The following is an 18,459-nucleotide window of genomic DNA, read 5'->3' on the forward strand; positions in this document are numbered from 1 at the left end:
CTACCTCCCCAAAATGCTTCAAGGAAAACTAATTTTAGTCTTTCACTCAGAGAATATGCTTTGCTATCTTGTATGCAATTGCCTTCAAAGAAATAAGAGTTGAACAAAAATAAGAGATTAACACAGACCTACATTATCTTCATATATTTGACCCCAAAACATTTTTAAAAGTTTGGCAACAAGGTACAAAGTTTGTCTTCCAATGCATCCACTGTAGAGGAAAATCTTCTCACCCTTAAGAAGCAGTAAATATTGTCTAAATAAAGTCACTTTGAGATATGTTTGGTACACTGAGGCAACTTCCAGCTACAACTGGAAAATGCAATTACTATTTAGAGTATTTTTCAGGTGCTCTAACATTTGTATGCCTAGATTCTACCATCCTGAAAGCAATGAGGCTCAGCGAGCTGAGCTTTGAAGGCACCAAATATGTTTTGCAGAAACTTCAAAAATTATCAGTTTATGTTTCAAGTAACTGCATGTTGCACACAATTTTAAAACTAATGAGTAGCACATTCGCAACACATGAAAATACAAAAAGCAGTCTTTCAGTAAGGAAGCCTCTCATTATACTTCTAATTGCTTATCCGCTGAACTTCCCACCTATATTTCCTGAAGCGTGTATCTTTCTTTCACTAGGGTTGCCCTAAATTGAGTCCATGCCTTGGTCTTCCTCCTATATGGAAGTCAAAAGTTGTCATAAATATTCTTTCTCAAATTTGATGACAAATTGCTTTAAAAAAAATCAAAATTATGTGAAATTCAGCAAGTTCAATGAAGTTTCTTTCTGAAATATTAATATAAACCTTGAACTCAGAAGAATGAAAATCATATGACTGAAAAGCTTTCATAATAATGCAATTTCAACTGCTTTCTCAAGATGAGCCTATGATGACATGAAAAAAGAAGAGGCATTGACATTCTCCAAACCTGTACTCAACCTCTTGAATAAATGTTTCATCTAAATGTTGATATTCATTTGTCTGATCTCTAAACGTTAAGAGTTTAACTATTTAAAACCAAGAATTCCAACTAATGCACCTTGCCAGAGCATATAAAGTGCAATGCAAGTCAAAGCACATTAAAGATAAGCATGTGTTTAATGGCAATATTCACTTCTATTACTTCAATCCTGTCAATAAGAAGGATAGGAAATTAGGATTAATCAAGGATCTGGGCAGAGTGTTCCACAGTGTTCAAAGTACTTAATGTAATGAAGTTTAGTTAAACCGCTTTCTATTAACTTTCCAGGCACAGATAATTTCTTGCATTTTAAAAACAGAAATGTTGATATGTAACATCATAATTATTTTCAGCTGCCTGTACTAATAACAGATCCACCTGGAGTATGGAACCTCAGAGTGTGAACAAAGTACAATTCACTTTAAGAAAGGTGAAGGATGTCCTTCCAGGAAGACACAAAAAATTTTACTGCAAATATTTTAATCACAGCTGTTGAATAATAAGAAAATCTCTGACAAACACAACCTTCCTTGTCTGTAAAAATAGTAAGCACACAAGAAAGTGGGAGATCTTATCCCAGAATTTTAACTGACAAAAAAGGCAGGGGATTCAAAGCAATCACAGATGTACCACACCTTGACTTATCCAATAAAGTTTTCACCAAAGCCAACTTTCATTTAGTAAAAAAGGGGGAGAAGGCAGTGAGGCTTTGTGAAGTGCTTTCTCAGCATCAAACAAGGTACTGACTGCTAGAGTATTTGACACTCATTAATGGATGAAAGGGAAAATTACATGTCAGTAATTCCTGCTGTCACAGTCCTCAATACCTAACCCTGTGCCAGAGACTTTCAAGGACAAACATGATGTTCCTTCCACTAGTAAATAAGGAGGAGAAAGATCAATCAATAAATTCATGGATCTGAAAGTCTGTGTTGAACTCCTTCTTTTACACAACCCTATACAAAGGAGTTCAAGATAACACCTAAAACAAGCAGAGAGAAAGAAGGAATATATAGTTGCTGTTGGACTTCTGAAAGGAGTAAACTGGATGAGAAATGACAGGGCTATGAAGAGCAAATTAGCAGTACGTACTTTTTAATTTCAATTTTCTCCTTTCTGTGATCTTAAAAAAAAAAGCAGAAACAATTTTCACAAAGGGAGGATTTCCTTTATTGTACCAGTCAGAGGATCTCACACCTCAAGAAATTATATTCAGCTGCTGCTGCTCTTCATGGCATGAAGAGATAACCAAAACGTTATATGGTATGCTCTAATACAGAAACCTCATCTCTGAATTTCAAAGTCATGAAACAGCGACTGTCAAGGCACTTGCATACATATGGTTAATTGGAGTACACATCATTAAGCAATATTCTCTGATCTTTGGGGAAAACTGCTTGCAGCACAAAACACTTAATTTGGGGTGCAGGCAAGGTAAAAGCCTGAAACGGGAAGACTATTGTAAATGTCTAATGAGTAGCCAGTCGCGATATATCTCTTAGAAAATCAAAGGTAGCTTCACCTTCGAGAAGTAAAAAATAACATGCAGGGCCTTAAGTTCTAGCTGAGGGAACTAAGTGAGACTTTCGCTTTGACCTGAATTAACTTCAATTTTAATTTTAAAAGGACGTTAAAAAACCAAGGGTGAGATCATTAAAGCTCACCTTCCTGTTTTGAAACTAGAAAAACTTTGTCCATTCTTCAGGAGAGTTCTGATGAACCTTACATTAACTGCAACAGATAACAGAAGCCTCTGTCAGAATGACTCTTCTCATTCTGTTCTTGAAGCTGTTTATCCAAATTTCAACATAGCATAAGAATGAATAGAGTTTCTTAAAAATTGGACTTCCTTTCTCATTAAGTTTACACATCCCAGTGAACTATGTAAATGCCTTGTGCACAACAAGAAACTAAACTTTCTGGAAGACTCAATAAGGTGTAATAGTTCATGTTTCGTGGCATTTTCAGTAATCCTGATATCTAATCATCTATCCTCTGGTAAAAGAAGAGTTAATAAAACAACTGAGGGAAAACTGATGAGATAAAAAAAAAAATTAGAAGAGGAAGAAATGTTTAAGCAAGCTAAGGAATGTAGAGAAGAAAACGATACCAAATCTATGAATTCCACATAAAATGCACGCTGCAAAAAATACACAGCTTCACTAAGGGGTAGCATCTCTAGACAAGTAGCAGCAAAATATTAGGAGCTTATGTCATTTCAACAGTAAAAGCTAGTAAATCTCCTACAATTTAGACAGGAAGCTGCAGATATTTGTTTCAGATGTACCCATACTGTCCAGGTTTCTAAACAAAAGCCCTTTTCCAGGAATCTACTTGCAGTCTTTAGTGAAAATATGATAAATATTCTTTAATAAACTGAAATCAAACTCAATTTGACATTTTAGTTCATGGACTTCTTAAAGATTTAAGTTCCAAGAGTAAAATTTCGAAACTGCAAGACAAAGAAATGAACTAACTTTTCCCATTCTTTAGAAAGAAGGAGAATTTCGGCATAGCACAATCCATTTTCTTGAAGCAAAGAGCTCTATGATCATATATCACAGTATCTTTTATTTTTATTTCACAATAACTGCTGACAAAACACCAACGAGAATGTTGCAGTATATTCCTCTTTAACCAACATTATAGAAAATAAGATTTGTAGTTCTTGATTTTACTATTGATCCATGAAGCTTGTATCCTTCATTTTTGAAAAAAAATCTAAGTTGTTTGGAACAACTTTTCATTTTATAAAGGCTCATTTTTTGTTTGTCCAACTTAATAAATGTCTCTATGATCTAAACAGGAAATGCTCTTTTATATCAATTACAACGATATCCAGCAAGCCAAATTCCAGTTACTTTTGTTTCCTCTTCTTACAATCTGTATAAGGCTGAAGAGTCAAAATATTGATTTCTACAGTAGTCTACAAAAGAATGCAGCATGCTTAAATGTTTAACTCAACAAGTGTTTCATCTTATAACCATTTTTTCTAAGAATTTCTAATTATTATTAACCGAATGTTTATGAAAAGTTTATTTCTACCTTCTTTTTAATATAGGGGAAAAAAAACTGACAGAACAGTATTTTTCCAGACACAGACATACTACTTCAGCTAATTCTAATTTATGCAGCATGTGTCTGATTTCCAAGCTTAACACTCATACCTTGTTCAATCCATTTGTTTTGCCTGTATTCTGCTAAGACATGAGGAGTTCACATGATGGGCATGTCATTTGCATAACACTGAATATTATATTCATTCCACAGAAATCTCAAGCAAGCATTCTATATTCCAAATGACTTCTAAAACAAAGTTATTCCACATTTGTTGAACTGATTATGTGAAGAACAAATGATAGATGATTTGAAGATAAAATTCAGTGTATAAACATTGTCATCTACAGCATTTCACTATGCTAATATCATAAAAGACTGCCAGATTCTATTGCATTCATAATTAGAATGATTACATTGTAATTCAGGATGTGTTTTTCATAAAGATTAAGAGAATGAGTTTTAATACAACCAAAGCCACGTATACCAAGTAAGTTTACCTATACAAGACAGATGTCAGTTCAGATGAAGATTTGTTTTTCTACTTCAATTATAAATTTTGCTTCTGCAATTATAAATCTAAACTTACACCTACAACAAAATATTAAAATGCTACAAAGAATTTGAACTGCACAAGAAGCATACGTAAACAAGATTACCCATACAACAATAAGGGTAAACTTGGAAAGAAAAGAACAGAATACTCTAAGAAAATATTTTCAAGTTCACAGTATGTTTTAATCAAACATCTCTTTTACATTTTTGATCTGGATTAAATTCAATGTTCTGTCTATTTTCATAGACGGTCCATGTTAAATCATAACAGCTGTAATCCAAAATGTTTTTCAGCAAAGAGACAGCAGTTATTTTAATACTGGGTTATGATAGACATGACCTTACTTCTTTTGTAATAAATTGCAGATTACACTTTTGGAATGCTTTCAAATTATTTCACACCTTGTGAGTTTGCTTTATTAAACATCTGATACTTTCATGCATCATTTCTTATTTTTCAGCAGTCCCCGTCTATATCAGAAGCAGGAGTATACCAGGAAAAAAACCTTGCTGCGGAGTTTCAGTATAAATGAAATAAAACAAACTTACCATGTTCCATCCTGGGTAGAGGTAGTCTGTCCCAATAAATTCAAAATAGTGAGCAAAACCCTCTTTCAACCACACATCCTCCCACCAAACTGGAGTCACGAGGTCACCAAACCACTGCAAAGGAAGTTTAAATAAAAAAAAAAAAACAATTTTTAGAAAATCATGCTTGCATATATCACGTTTTTGAGAGCAGATTCTTCACAAGTTTCAATAAAAGCAGTAGCTTATAGCATTCAGAGGACAAGCAGATTTTTTTCATATACTATTGAATTAAGCCTTTTTACAGGATGCACATAAATTACTTCACTAAAATATTAGAAAAGAACTAGTATGCACAGCATTGCTTTACTTATCTAAAGAAGATGCTCACCTCTGTTTAAAGAAGTAACCAATACAACAAGAGAAAAATGTGAAACCAGCTTATTTGAGCTAGGAACACATGGAAACTTCACTATGTATAGTGTGAATATTTAAGAACAGGAAACATAAGCTCTCTCTCTATTCTAGGCTCTCTCTCTATTCTAGGCCTATATTTCAGCATTTCTTCCTCTGTAAGGTCTGCCTGTTAAGATTTACAACAATACTGACATTCATTGGCCCCTTTCCTAAGGAAAGCTGTTTCATGCAACCCCCCCTGTGAGTAAGCCTCAGCACTCCCAAAACAGGGAGTTGATCTGGGTTGTAGCCACAAACCTATCATGGCAGAGGACATGTAGACGCCACAAGGATTTTAGCCAAAGATAGGATTATCGCCAGAAAAGGAATGGGGACAAACAAATACAAGAAATCTGGCTTCATCAATTCTACTGCTCACGAATCACGCCGTATAAATGATTGTAATGACTCTGGGCAACCTGGGAATATCTTAACATAAGTGACAAGAGCAGAAACACACGCATTATTACAGAAAGTTATTTCACAGTCTCTGTAAAATCCTTTGCCAAAAAACAAACTTTGGCTCCTGGAAACAAACCTATTTTTAATGTGCTCAGAAGAGAGTCATTAATAATCAACAGGGATAATTTTGAGTTTTCGTATAGTTTTAAACTGATAGTAAACAGAAAGGGAGCAAATAAGTATTCCAGAGGGAGGCAACACACACAGACAGGTGCTGCTGCCGACACAAGTGAGAGAAGAAAATGAAGGAACATGGGGTTGGCCAAGTAAGCAGTTTCTTTTTAGGATGATTGGCATATCTGAAGGCTTTGTCCAGCATCTCAATGAAAGATCTTGCTTCTGTGCACGTCTTTGTTGAGGGAGAATAGCGCACGGGGAGGATCAATGCCATGACTACGATCCTTCATGAAATGAACACAGGAGCTCCAAAGAACAGATGACAGAAACAGAGATTAACAGATTGCCCCACAGTGTTCAGTAAATAGGATTTGAAAGAAAAATGAAGCAAAATGCGAAATTGAACATTAGCGTCAATGAACTGAAGAATTTCAGGGTAAAAGATGGGGTTGACAAAAGTCTTATTCACATGCTAAGTGAAACAAACTTACTGGATAGTTGAACATAACATAGCTAAGAGTTATTAAATTAACTCTCTACAGGATCAACAGAGATAAAGATCGATCTTAAGAATATTTATCTGAAAAGGTAAAGAATTACTGAAAATCTTTTTGTGTATATAATGCACAATTTTAAAAATTAGAGTAATATGTTACCAAAGTAGTACAAAAATTATACTTATTCTAGAATACGTTGACTAAATGATTTCTAACGCTAAAAAGGTTAAACACAGCATCGCAGTGCTTATGTCTTGAAATACAAGACTGCTGAACAGATTAGAAACCAGTAACAGTCAGGGTATACTACAACTACTCAGAAAGAAGTTTAAACAGTAAAACGTCTCAAATTTGTAATATATATTCTTGCAACTCAAAAGAATTTGTAAAATTATTTGTTAAAGTAGAACAGTGAAATACTTTAAAGTTAGATTTAAAAAAAAAAAAAGACTTAAGAAGAAGCCTAGCTTTATCATCTTAGCTGAAAAGTGGAAAATATGAATTTTGCTGCATTCCCAATATTTTTTGTCAGAATCAATATTTCATTTATTCCTCTAGGAGATTAATGTGCTTATTTAGTAATGACAAAATTAAAAGTTTTCATTGTCATTTAATCATCCAGGAAGAAAACTATTTAACAGGAATTAAAACAGCATATAATATCAGTATGAAACCATCACGAATTTGCCTAACTAGTCTTGAATATCATAGAGAATATTACTGTTAGAGAAAGCAGTCCCAGAGAATGCAATTAATGAAGACCAATATTCAAGAAGAATTGTACGATTATCTTTATAGGTGTTACATGTCTGAAAGGGAAACATTAAGTAAAGCATTTCATTTAAGTAATTGCTCATGTATTTATTTATTTGTGTGTTTGAAGAGGGATGCTATTTGCCCTGAGTGACAATGTTATTTTTTTTTTTCATTTTCAGAAAGAAAAACGAATTGAAATACATTGCTTACATAAATTGCTTGTTTCCCTCAGTTATTTGTGTTCATCCTGACGCAAAAGGCACTTACCTTCATTACAGACACACTGAAAAGGTACTCCTTCCCATGCACTTTTCTTACAGATTATTAAAAAAAAAAAAAAAAAAACAGTGGCTTAGGGTTTTTTAATTTTCCTTCTGCATTCATGCATGTTTAACTCAAGTTTTGTGCTCAGGGGGGAGAACTAACAAAAAATTATGGTGATTAAATTCAAACAACTTTTTCTTCAAAGGCTGTAAGTGGGGTTGATCTGTGATATGCAAATAAAATGGATTGCTAATTTAACAGAATTATTTTAATACATTATGGTAATTATTTTGAGCTATTAACTTAAGATGCTATAAATATGTGTGTATTGACTAATATATCATTTGTGTTCTGGGGCTCGGAGGGAAAGCTTTAATGCAGAAATACTCCACATTCTGCCATTTATTAATTTTTTTTAAAATACTTGAAGTGTTCTAAAACATTCAAGCTGTAATATCAAGCACTAGAAGCCTAAAAATGATGAAACTAAAGCTAGCTGCATTAAATACGTCCTTCCTAAAACTTGTATCTAAAATAAGAATCTAGTCAAGCATTACAAAGTCACCTGTGAAGAAATCAGGCATAAAATTCTCTCTTGAATTCTTTGCACGTGTACTTTGAGGACCACAGAATTTCTCTGTAATTCTGCAATGATGCCTCTGTGTTCTAAAAACTGCAGTTCACGACCAAATGCATATAAAATGCTCAATTGGTTTAGGAATTCCAATCTTGAACAGTCACACCTAGTTTACAATCCCAATTCTTAATTTTATCAATTTATTTGAATCGCAGGTATATCATTTGCTGTGTTACTGTAAGGGACAAAGGCATCATATGGCACAGTTCCATACTGTACTAAAATATGCTGTGTATGTATTCAAGTAGACTTTAAAATCAAGGAGCACTATATGATGAAACAGGACAACGACACAGTTCTTCTTTAATAACAAAAAGAAAAACAAACAAACAAACAAACAGATTTTAAGGCAGTTCCCTTTCATCTTATTGGAAATCTTCAAAATTACATTAAATATAAAGTAAAGCTGTAGATATAGAATCTACTTGTGGCAATGTCAGTAGCGATTTTCATTAGTCCTTGTTTTTCAATGTATAAAAATCAGTGAAGAGATATTCTTGAACCACTACAGTTTAGAAGACTAGGCTATGAACAAGAGAATGAAAAATACATTGAATAATTAACAATTAAATAGCAGAGGCAAGAGATCTTGGACCCAATCTGATCGCAGTTCAACACAGAGAAAAGACACTATCATTTATGCTCCTGACCAACATGAGCCAGAGTTATAGTTTCCTTAAGGAAACTGCAGTAGAAAACTCTGGTTACAGAATAAACAATACTGTCTTGGCAATATCAGTGTTTTGTATTATGTATTTTTGGAGGGCTTCTGTCTTTAAATTTTATTTGCAGTTCAATGATCTGTATTCTATGTGACTCAATTCTGCACTTAAAAAGTAGAGTATTAACTATTGTATCAGTACACCCACTAAGCCGAGCAAGGCCTTGATATGTATAACACTAAAACAGAAACTGCAGCAACAAGAATGAAGATACTTCTGATTAAGTGAACATTCCTGGAGTAAAATGAGAACAGACACCAAATAAGTTTCTCATTCGCACTTTTAAGGCTACTTAAGAGCACACAGCTACCATAAAATAAATTCACATATAGTCTTCTCCAACTTTGATATTGTCTGAAGTTCCCAAAATAATAAATTGACAGAGAGGTTCAATGAGAATCAGTTCCAATGAGAATCAAACAAATAAACTTTGCAAGCTATTGATGTTATAATTGCTCACATATTACATATAAACTGCTTTGGAAGGAGAGGAAATTATTTCAGCAGCGAAAAAAATAACTGGAAGCAATGAAATGACTTCAGAAAAAGGAAGACCTGAGCAGAATGCAAAGAAAAAGTTATCAATTGTTGGATTTAAAGAGTTACAGAAAAGGTTCTGAAGGAGACTGCAAAAAACCCTGTACTCAGGAACATTGAACCCCACACTAGAAAAAAACCACTATGTGGCAGAACATAATACTAACCAGAGTTGGGATTTGGTGATCTAATATGTGTTTTCCACATCTTAATCCTCAGGCACCATGATTTTTCTAGCTGAACAGTGTGCTACTCTACTGTACTGCACAATAAAGAGCATATAACAAAATAAGATGATCACACTGAGAACAAAACAGCAATAACTTTCAATTAAAATGTCATGTTTTAGCTGAGGATTTAATATTCATCTACAGATTTAATGTGAAACATGAATACGAACCAAGCATTATTATTTCCAGGTTCATCTACCGTAAGTCTATTATGAAGGCTCCCTTTTATATGGTACTTATATTTGCAGAAAGTGTTAAGAATATGCATTGCATTTTAAAGAATACTGTGTAAAGTCACAGATGTAAGCCATGCTGATTACACAGTTGGATTTTAACCTGAGGGCTATGATTATGCCTGTTATGAGTATAAGAAAGGGTTTCCTGGCCCTCAAGCACATTTCTTCAATAACATTTGCATTCCACTCAATATTACTGAACAGTCATAATGTGTTTAGTTGGAGATAAGATGGAAGAAATATGAAACAAATTGTAATATGGATTTATTACAAAGTTTTTTTATTGATAAAAATGTTTTTGTACATATAAAGACTCGATTGTCCATCATGAGTGAACAGAGGGTTAATACCAAACTTAAAAAAGGAAAAGAGAAGTGCATGTGTATGTGAGAGGAGATGAGTAAGACTATCAAGTTGATTTCAGCCAAAGCATTTTTTGACATGAACATGCAACTCAGTATGAATCTGCTATGGTTCTGCAATAAATTCTTTTCTACCATTATCAATGCGTATAATCTTCTGAACAACACACAAAACACATATGTTAAAATCATACAGAAGATAAGTAAGTTCTTTGTTACTGATTTTCTTCTTTACCCCCATAATGACTCTTGTTTTTGCATTCTAGTTATGTGTCTTATAGATCCTCCTCTTATTTGGACCACACTCACAATAAAAGCTGTAACTTTGTGCAAATTCATTTTCAGTTTTGAAAAGGAATGCATGGTTTCTGATATAAGTACTATGTATCTGAAGACTTTGAATACCTGATGACATAGCTCATGTACAATGACCATGGTGACATCCAGCAGGTATGATATAGAAGAAATGCTTGGATCCAGTAGTATCCTTTGCTCCACAAAAACACTCAGTCCCCAGTTCTCCATAGCAGCATAGGGATGTTTAGGCACAGCTAGCAGATCTGAAAACAAAGAAAAAAATGAACTTAACTTCCTTTGAAAGATATTTTACTGAAGAGCTATTGTAGATAAAGCCATAAACAATCATTAAAAACATTTTAAATAACATAAACATAAAAACAGGACTGTTAATTTCAGCTCTCCAGCATTTCTACTTAGGAAACATTAATAAAATATCAATTTTTGTTCTTATATCACTACCTGTTAATGATAGTTATGGTATTTATGTAACAGTATTTAGTATTTTTAATTGAAGAAATTACCTATGTAGAGTATAGATTATTTTAAAATATCTTGATGTGGATTTACTGATGAGTTTGATGCTACTTCTCATGTTTACTACACCACAATGAAAGCAGTAGCATAGATTTTAACAAAAGTATTGTGTATCTTTTCATTAAAGTGAACTTCTTTCAAGTCAAACTATATGTAAGGATATACATTAGGGGAAGAATGAAGAAATCTTGTTTCATAACAATTAGAAAGAATCATAGAATCATCACAGAATCATAGAATCACAAGTTTGGAAACAACCTGCAAGATCATCTAGTCCGACCATCTTCTCATTACCACTGCTACCACAAGCACTAACCCATATCTTGAAGCTCCTCATCCAGACGCCTCTTGAACCCTGCCATGGACGGCGACTCCACCTCCTCCCTGGGCAGCCATTCCAGTGCCTGACCACTCTCTAAGAGAAATAGTTTTTTCTCATGTCTAACCTAAACATCCTCTGGTACAATTTGCGGCCATTTCTCCGGGTCCTGTTTGTTGCCTGGGATAAGAGGCCAAACCCCTCCTCACCTCAACCTCCCTTCGGGAAGTTATAGAGTGCAATGAGGTCTCCCCTGAGCCTCCTCTTCTCCAGAATGAACAATCCGAGCTCCCTCAGCTGCTACTCATAAGCACTGTGCTCCAGACCCCTCACCCCCCTTCTCTGGACACGCTCCAGGGCCTCAACATCTTTCTTGTAGTGAGGGGCCCAAAACTGAACTCAAGATGCAGCCTCACCAGTGCTGAGTACAGAGGGATGATCACCTCTCTCCTCCTGCAGGCCATATATTTCTAATGCAGGCCAGACGCCATTGGTCCTCTTGGCCACCTGGGCACACTGCTGGCTCATGTTCAGCCGAGCATCAACCAACACCCTCAGGTCCCTCTCTTCTTCACAGTCATCCAGCCACTCATCCCCAAGCTTATAATGCTGCATGGGGTCGTTGTGCCCAAAATGCAGGACCCGACACTTGGCCTTGTTGAACCTCAGCCCATTCACCTCAGCCCAGCGATCCAGCTTGTCTAAATCCCTCTGAAGGGCCTCCCTACCCTCAGACAGATCGACACCACCTCCCAGCTTGGTGACATTTGCAAACTTAATGAGGGTACACTCAATCCCCTCATCTAGGTCATCAATAAAGATATTAAACAAGATGGGTCCCAGTACCGACCCCTGGGGGACACCACTTGTCACGGGTTGCCAGATGGACTTAACTCCATTCACCACTACCTGCTGGGCACAGCCCTCTAGCCAGTTCCTATCCAAAAAAGGGTAGACCTGTCCAGTCCACAGGCAGACAGTTTCTCCAGAAGAAGCCTGTGAGGAACCATGTCAAAGGCTTTGCTGAAGTCTAGGTAGTCTACATCAACAGCCCTTCCCTCATCTACCAGTTTGGTCACCCAGTCGTAGAAGGAGAAGTTAACAAGCTGTTCAGAAGTTCACAAACTCTTCAGAATCTCCTTGCCAAAACAAGGCATCTTTCAGTACATAGTATTGCTAGGAGCCGCTCTGACGATGGACCTATTGACAGCCCTGTTTCAGTTCCACAGGCTGGAACAATGGTGCCAGATGCAATCAAAGATGAATTACTTCAGCTTAGTACCCAGTAAGAGATAAAACAGTATGAAGAAGATGGGAATTCCATCTTATTTAAAAAAAAATATTAAAATGAGTGACAGGAAATTTCTCTCAGTGGCAAGAGGTTCAAGAAGACACTATTACAATGGCTATCCAGATGCTAGTAAGATCTTACAGAAAGTGGCTGAGAAGAAATTCAAATTGACCAGTCTGGAAATAGAATTAGAGTAAACTGACATAAGGAATAAACAAATATGCAGTGCTGCTCCACTGCAAAAATATCTGAAAGAGTCTAGAAACAGCTTCTAAGTCTACAAGAAGGCCAGTGCAAATCAGCCAGGCTTTTGGAAGCTATACTGTCACGTCAGCATGGTGCTCTTTTCTAGTTGAATTAATTAGCCTGGCTTCTTAATTAATTAGCCTGGCTAATGTACTCCTCTCATTTGGCTATATTACTTCTGGTTTCAAAGCCAGTTCATTCCTAATCAACACACATAGATTTAGGCAGTGGGATGAATGATCTCTGGATTGACTCCTCTTAAAGAAGTGAAATTATTACTTGCTTACAGACAGCAATTCTATTACAGCACACACATCTCCTACATTTTCCTATTTTGGTTTCCTTATCTACATGGTAGAATTGGCTTGAAGAACAACCTGACAGCAGGAGCTCTACTTCAGGATTCATAGAAAGAAGCCACAGAAATATCAGGAGTAGATAAAGAACTCAGATATATTTCAGTATTCCCCAAAAGGGGATTAAAAAAAAAATTTTTTTTGCAAGTAGTAAATAAAACACAGACCTCAAGTGGAAGCGCAGAGAGAGCATAGCAGCTACTTCCAAATACAAAAAAAAAACAAACCTTGAAAATAGCCAAATTGCAGAGGAACTACAAAGGATAAATAACAAATATTCATATAAAGGCAAACATTAGAACAAGAACTTAATTAAGGAGAGCAAAGCAAAAATCCAAAGCATGGTGTTCAAGAGGAGACTGCCAGTTAATGCAGATTTACATGCTTTAATTTTCTTCTTCAGTTGAAACTTGAAACATACTACTTTTATAGAATAACTGCAATTTGTTATTACGAACATGAAAAAACTCCCGTCTGCTATACAAAGGAAAGATAAGCATTAAAAGATGACACAAAGGCTACAGGGTGAAATCACTGAACTTAATGGCAAATATTCATTAAATTTAAACAGGGACCTTTCCTATTCTTAGCTGTGTAAAGAAAGCTGTAACTTTTCCTGCAGTGATTAAACTTTCATTTAAAAAGTATCTTCAGAAGAACATAGAAAGAATGATTCTAATTTACTCCCAGTTTTCAACAACTCCTTTCAAATCAGCAAAGTGATATCAAAATAAAACTATCACAAAAGAAAAACTATTTCATACTTGCACTGATTGTTTTGCTTCCTTTCTCTCTTTTGCATTCATTTGAATTTTCTGGTCTTTCTTGTCAGTCATAGCAGACACATTTTGTTAGTGTCAGCAAATAACAAAGTGAAATAACTCTGTGGCACTGGGAAACTGAGGTCTCATGTTGTTCAGGAAAGGAGTTCACCCCCACCTAAATACAAAGGTATTTATTTAGCTTATTACTGACTGTTTCAGTATTTGTTCCATTGGCAATGGTCTGGTGGCTTAGATGGACGGATGGTAGCACTGACATACCAGTAAAACCCTCCAGTCTGACTGATGGCCAGCTGCCTTCCAGGCAGACAACAGCAGAGAAATACTCTAAATCACTTTCTTACTGTGCAATGCCATTGCTCTGCAAGCCTTGATATTCCTTTCACTCATCAACTAATGCACTGTAATGCCAAGAAGACAACTTCCTTAATCTCCAGCAACTGACAAACTGGACTCTGAATGTAATTGTTACGACAACAGGACAAATTCTTTTTCTTCTCATTGTCCATGTCTAAAATCAGAATTCCCAGTCTTGCTGTTAATTCAGAAACAAAATTCTTCAGAAGTCAATCTTGATTGATCCCCAGATTTCTACCACCTTTAAACAAAATCCCCAATTCGGGTCCAAGACAATCATCTGCTCTATTATCCAAGGAGCAAAAATATTTCATTTCAGAGAAACAATGTTTGATGTTCAAGTCTCATCTGAGGAATTTGCATTTTCCTCTGCCTACTACACCACAAAAGAACTGAGGAAGGTCTCTAATGGTCCTCAAGGTGACACCGACTAAGGCTTAAAGATAATTTTTGAGGAGCAAGGTACAAAAGGAGGGGTAATTATGAACATTTTGATACAAACATTATTCACCCATTGTATTGCTCAAAAGCATTCTATACTAACTGCAAAAATATGAACTACTGAATATATAACAGCTTGTGCACATGCTGTATTCAGTTACTCTGCACAGTATTTAATTAAATTCTTTCTAAAGCACTCGTGACTGTTTGATTATGTAGATATTGCAGGGGAAATAGAAGTACTTGTTATTGCTTGCAGAGAATAATATCCCCATGCATCATAAAAGTGTTACTTGAGATTTCCTGATACAGCAGGCAGAGGTCTTCCCCATGCATCATAAAAGTGTTACTTGAGATCTCCTGATACAGCAGGCAGAGGTCTGTGCACCACTGGAATAGAACTCCACTTCTTGGCCTTCACAGAGACTAAATTCATGACTGAATAAAATCACCACAGCTAAAATAAAATCATCACAAAAGCCATTCAAACTAAAAGGCGTTGGAACATCACATTAATGTATGACAGTGGTACAATTACTCAGATTCAAATTACTCAAATACATACAGATATTTCTGAAATATGGCCCTATGCAAACCTCATTTTTCAGCAGTTCAGGTTACAAGAACTGTAAATAGCTCAGCAGCTCCTTTTACTTCCAAACATTCAATTAAGGCATCATAACTATGTGAGCTTAAATCAAAATATAATTGTCCAACATTATTAGCAAGTATCATCATCATACAAAATAGAAATTAGCAATTCATCACCCAACTTGGTCACAAAGAGAATCCACTTTCAACATGACTACCTATTAATTTAGCATTGGTGTAATTCGAAGATGTGACACTGTTTTTTCTCTTTTTCTACTCATTTATAGTAGTGAATTCCCCAATTGTGAACATCATTCTAACTTTAAATGAGAGCAGAATTAGAATTAAATATGATTAAATGCAAAACAAGACGCAAGTGTCACAGAGTACCCTGAATTTGAAGTATTTTCTTTCACTTCTTCATCTTCTCCACACCTATCATAACAATATGTTTAACCATCTTTGTTTTAAATGTTTGAACACACATCCTTACTATACATGAGTATGACTGTGTGCACAAAGTTATCTACACGAATGAAGATATTTACTAGTAGATACACTGTGATCTTGTATTAGCTGCTCGATTAAATGTAATCAAGGGATAGATCCTGCAGGACACAGAGCATTAAATTTCTTGTAATCAAGGAGAAAGAAAAAGCAACTACTGAGGAAAAAAGAATATATATAGGGAAAAAATACAAATTTTCTGTTATCAGATATGGTAAGTATCCCAAATGAATGTAAGAATCCTAAAACTCTGCAACTTTATACAAGAACATACAGTGAGAAAAACTAATTTTCTGACAAACATCTTTACGCATTTCCTTAATAAAATTAGGAAGCATACAGAGATAAACTGTTCATTGTGTGAACTCCACGTTTTTCTTTTCTAATCCTCATATCTATTTCAAAATTTAGACTAAAAATCTGAATTTACCCACCTGCCTCTTAGAACATTGTTTTCACACTTTTCTTCAGAGAGGCTTTCTTCAACATTTCAAATATAGATTTCTTGATATTAGGGACTTCATTTTTTGGTAGTGACTTTGACTAATTAAGGGAAAGTTTGTCTAGTATCAGGTAATTTTAATCTTGACAAATGAAAATCTCAAGTATGTTTTTGCCCTTTCACAATGCTGCATAATGCAATCAATATTTATTAAATCTCCCTAAAGGTCTTGTGCAAATGAATGCTGTTGAACAAAAATACAAACTATTTACTAAAAGAGTTTATAATTTATGCCACTCAGATGTCTTAATCAAAGGTATTTCTTTATCAACAGTAAGTAGAATGTGCTTTTCTGAAACAGAATACTATCCAATGATTTAAGGAAATTCAATGATTTTAAAGAAAAAGCTACCAGAAGTGGCAGCATGGGTTAAAAATCATTATGCCAAATGGTAGGTACTGTAAGGAAACACACAGATCGGTGACTCAGAAAGAACTGATAATAGCCTTCATAAGAAGCGCCAAAATTTGCCACTCAAAAGCTTTCTTTCCTGCACTGTTTTCTTGGTATAACAGAGAAATATGTACCAGAGAAAGCAGGTTTTCCTGATATATGTACTTTCACTCCTTTAAAAGGTCTTTAGGGGAAGAAAAAAAAAAACCATCCCAGGCCTAAAAGAAATAATTCTGAAGCCAATAGGAGAGTCTCCACCTTCAACTGCAGAACAAAGTACAACTAATGGATTCAAATGCATACTTTGAGATGAGTTAAGGAGATTGATTTCAAGAAATACTAAGAATATGTTTCCTGAAAACTAAATCACTTGTATTACCTGACTTTGAGCACTTAGCAGCTGGGTATCCTAAATTAGCTGTCTCTTTAACTTGTATTTTTATTTAAACCACTACTAAAGAGTATTTTGGTACTATCTGTACATGAATTATTCAAACACACAGAAGCTGCAGACCACCTGGATGACAGGTGACATGGGAACTTTTTGAGTAACACTTCTGTTTGCCCAAATGCTTTTCCTGGCACCGATTTTATCTTTAGGGCTACAGCACTGATGTCCTTCTACAAGCATGACACTTAGCAGGTGCACATGGATGCGAGCCTGCAGAGTTAATGCAAAGGTCTAAACCTGTTTGCCATTATTTCAGTTAAATCAAATGGCTTGTTGCAGACCCTGAGGAGAAATCACTGACACACAGCAGTTTATTGCTGTTATTTCTCCTGCTTCTTACTGTTGTACAAAATATTACTTAACATTAAGTGACATAAACAATGGATGGATTTCCAGAGTGGTTGATGTGAATAGAGGATGGTTAATAAAACGAGAATACCAAAGGCTCCAAGAGAGAAAAATAATGTGGGAGAGAAGGGAAGAATAAGCAGAAATATAAAAAGAAAACTGCTATTTTTCAAGCGATGTAGCCTTGACTCTGGGTGATGGCTGGTATATAGTTTAAGAAAATAGAATGGAAACCCGTTGATTTTATTTGACATGCATATTATTAAATTGCTTTCAATTTTCATAATCCCAATCTATAGATCATTGCTTTGTTATTTCAAAGTGTATCAAATGGTTCAGTGTTGAAATGAAATATGAATGCAATAGCCCATTGAGGCTGAATTATGTATCATCTTGGTTGTATCGATCTCTACATGAACAGTGCCTTTCGTCTAAATAATACCTAGACAGATCATTATGAATTGCTGCACAATAACAAACAGGGACAAAAAAACATCTTTCACAGAATTTCTAGGAAGGAACAACACTACAGCGTGTCATAGAAACCTTTTTTTCCTCAGCTCTCAGGCAGATGTGGGTACTCTAAACTCTTTTCATACACACCAGGAAAAAAAAGTGTTACACAGAACTAAGACACAGACTGAATCAAACTCAGTGTTCT

The 18,459-nt window shown here is 35.2% G+C and overlaps 1 protein-coding gene across 1 annotated transcript in view; it reads right to left on the bottom strand.

Annotated features, from left to right (window-relative positions):
- TRHDE (thyrotropin releasing hormone degrading enzyme) overlaps positions 1-18,459 on the bottom strand; it is a 213,011-nt gene that overhangs the window by 116,283 nt on the left and 78,269 nt on the right. Inside the window, exons 4-5 of the mRNA XM_052668324.1 lie at positions 10,785-10,939; positions 5,125-5,238 (exon numbers count right to left, since the gene is read on the bottom strand). Coding sequence (XP_052524284.1) covers positions 5,125-5,238; positions 10,785-10,939 — 269 coding nt within the window. The remainder of the gene's footprint in view (positions 1-5,124; positions 5,239-10,784; positions 10,940-18,459) is intronic.

The sequence above is a fragment of the Tympanuchus pallidicinctus genome, unplaced genomic scaffold (genome assembly GCF_026119805.1).
Source record: "Tympanuchus pallidicinctus isolate F22 unplaced genomic scaffold, pur_lepc_1.0 scaffold8, whole genome shotgun sequence".
In the NCBI taxonomy this organism is placed as follows: domain Eukaryota; kingdom Metazoa; phylum Chordata; class Aves; order Galliformes; family Phasianidae; genus Tympanuchus; species Tympanuchus pallidicinctus.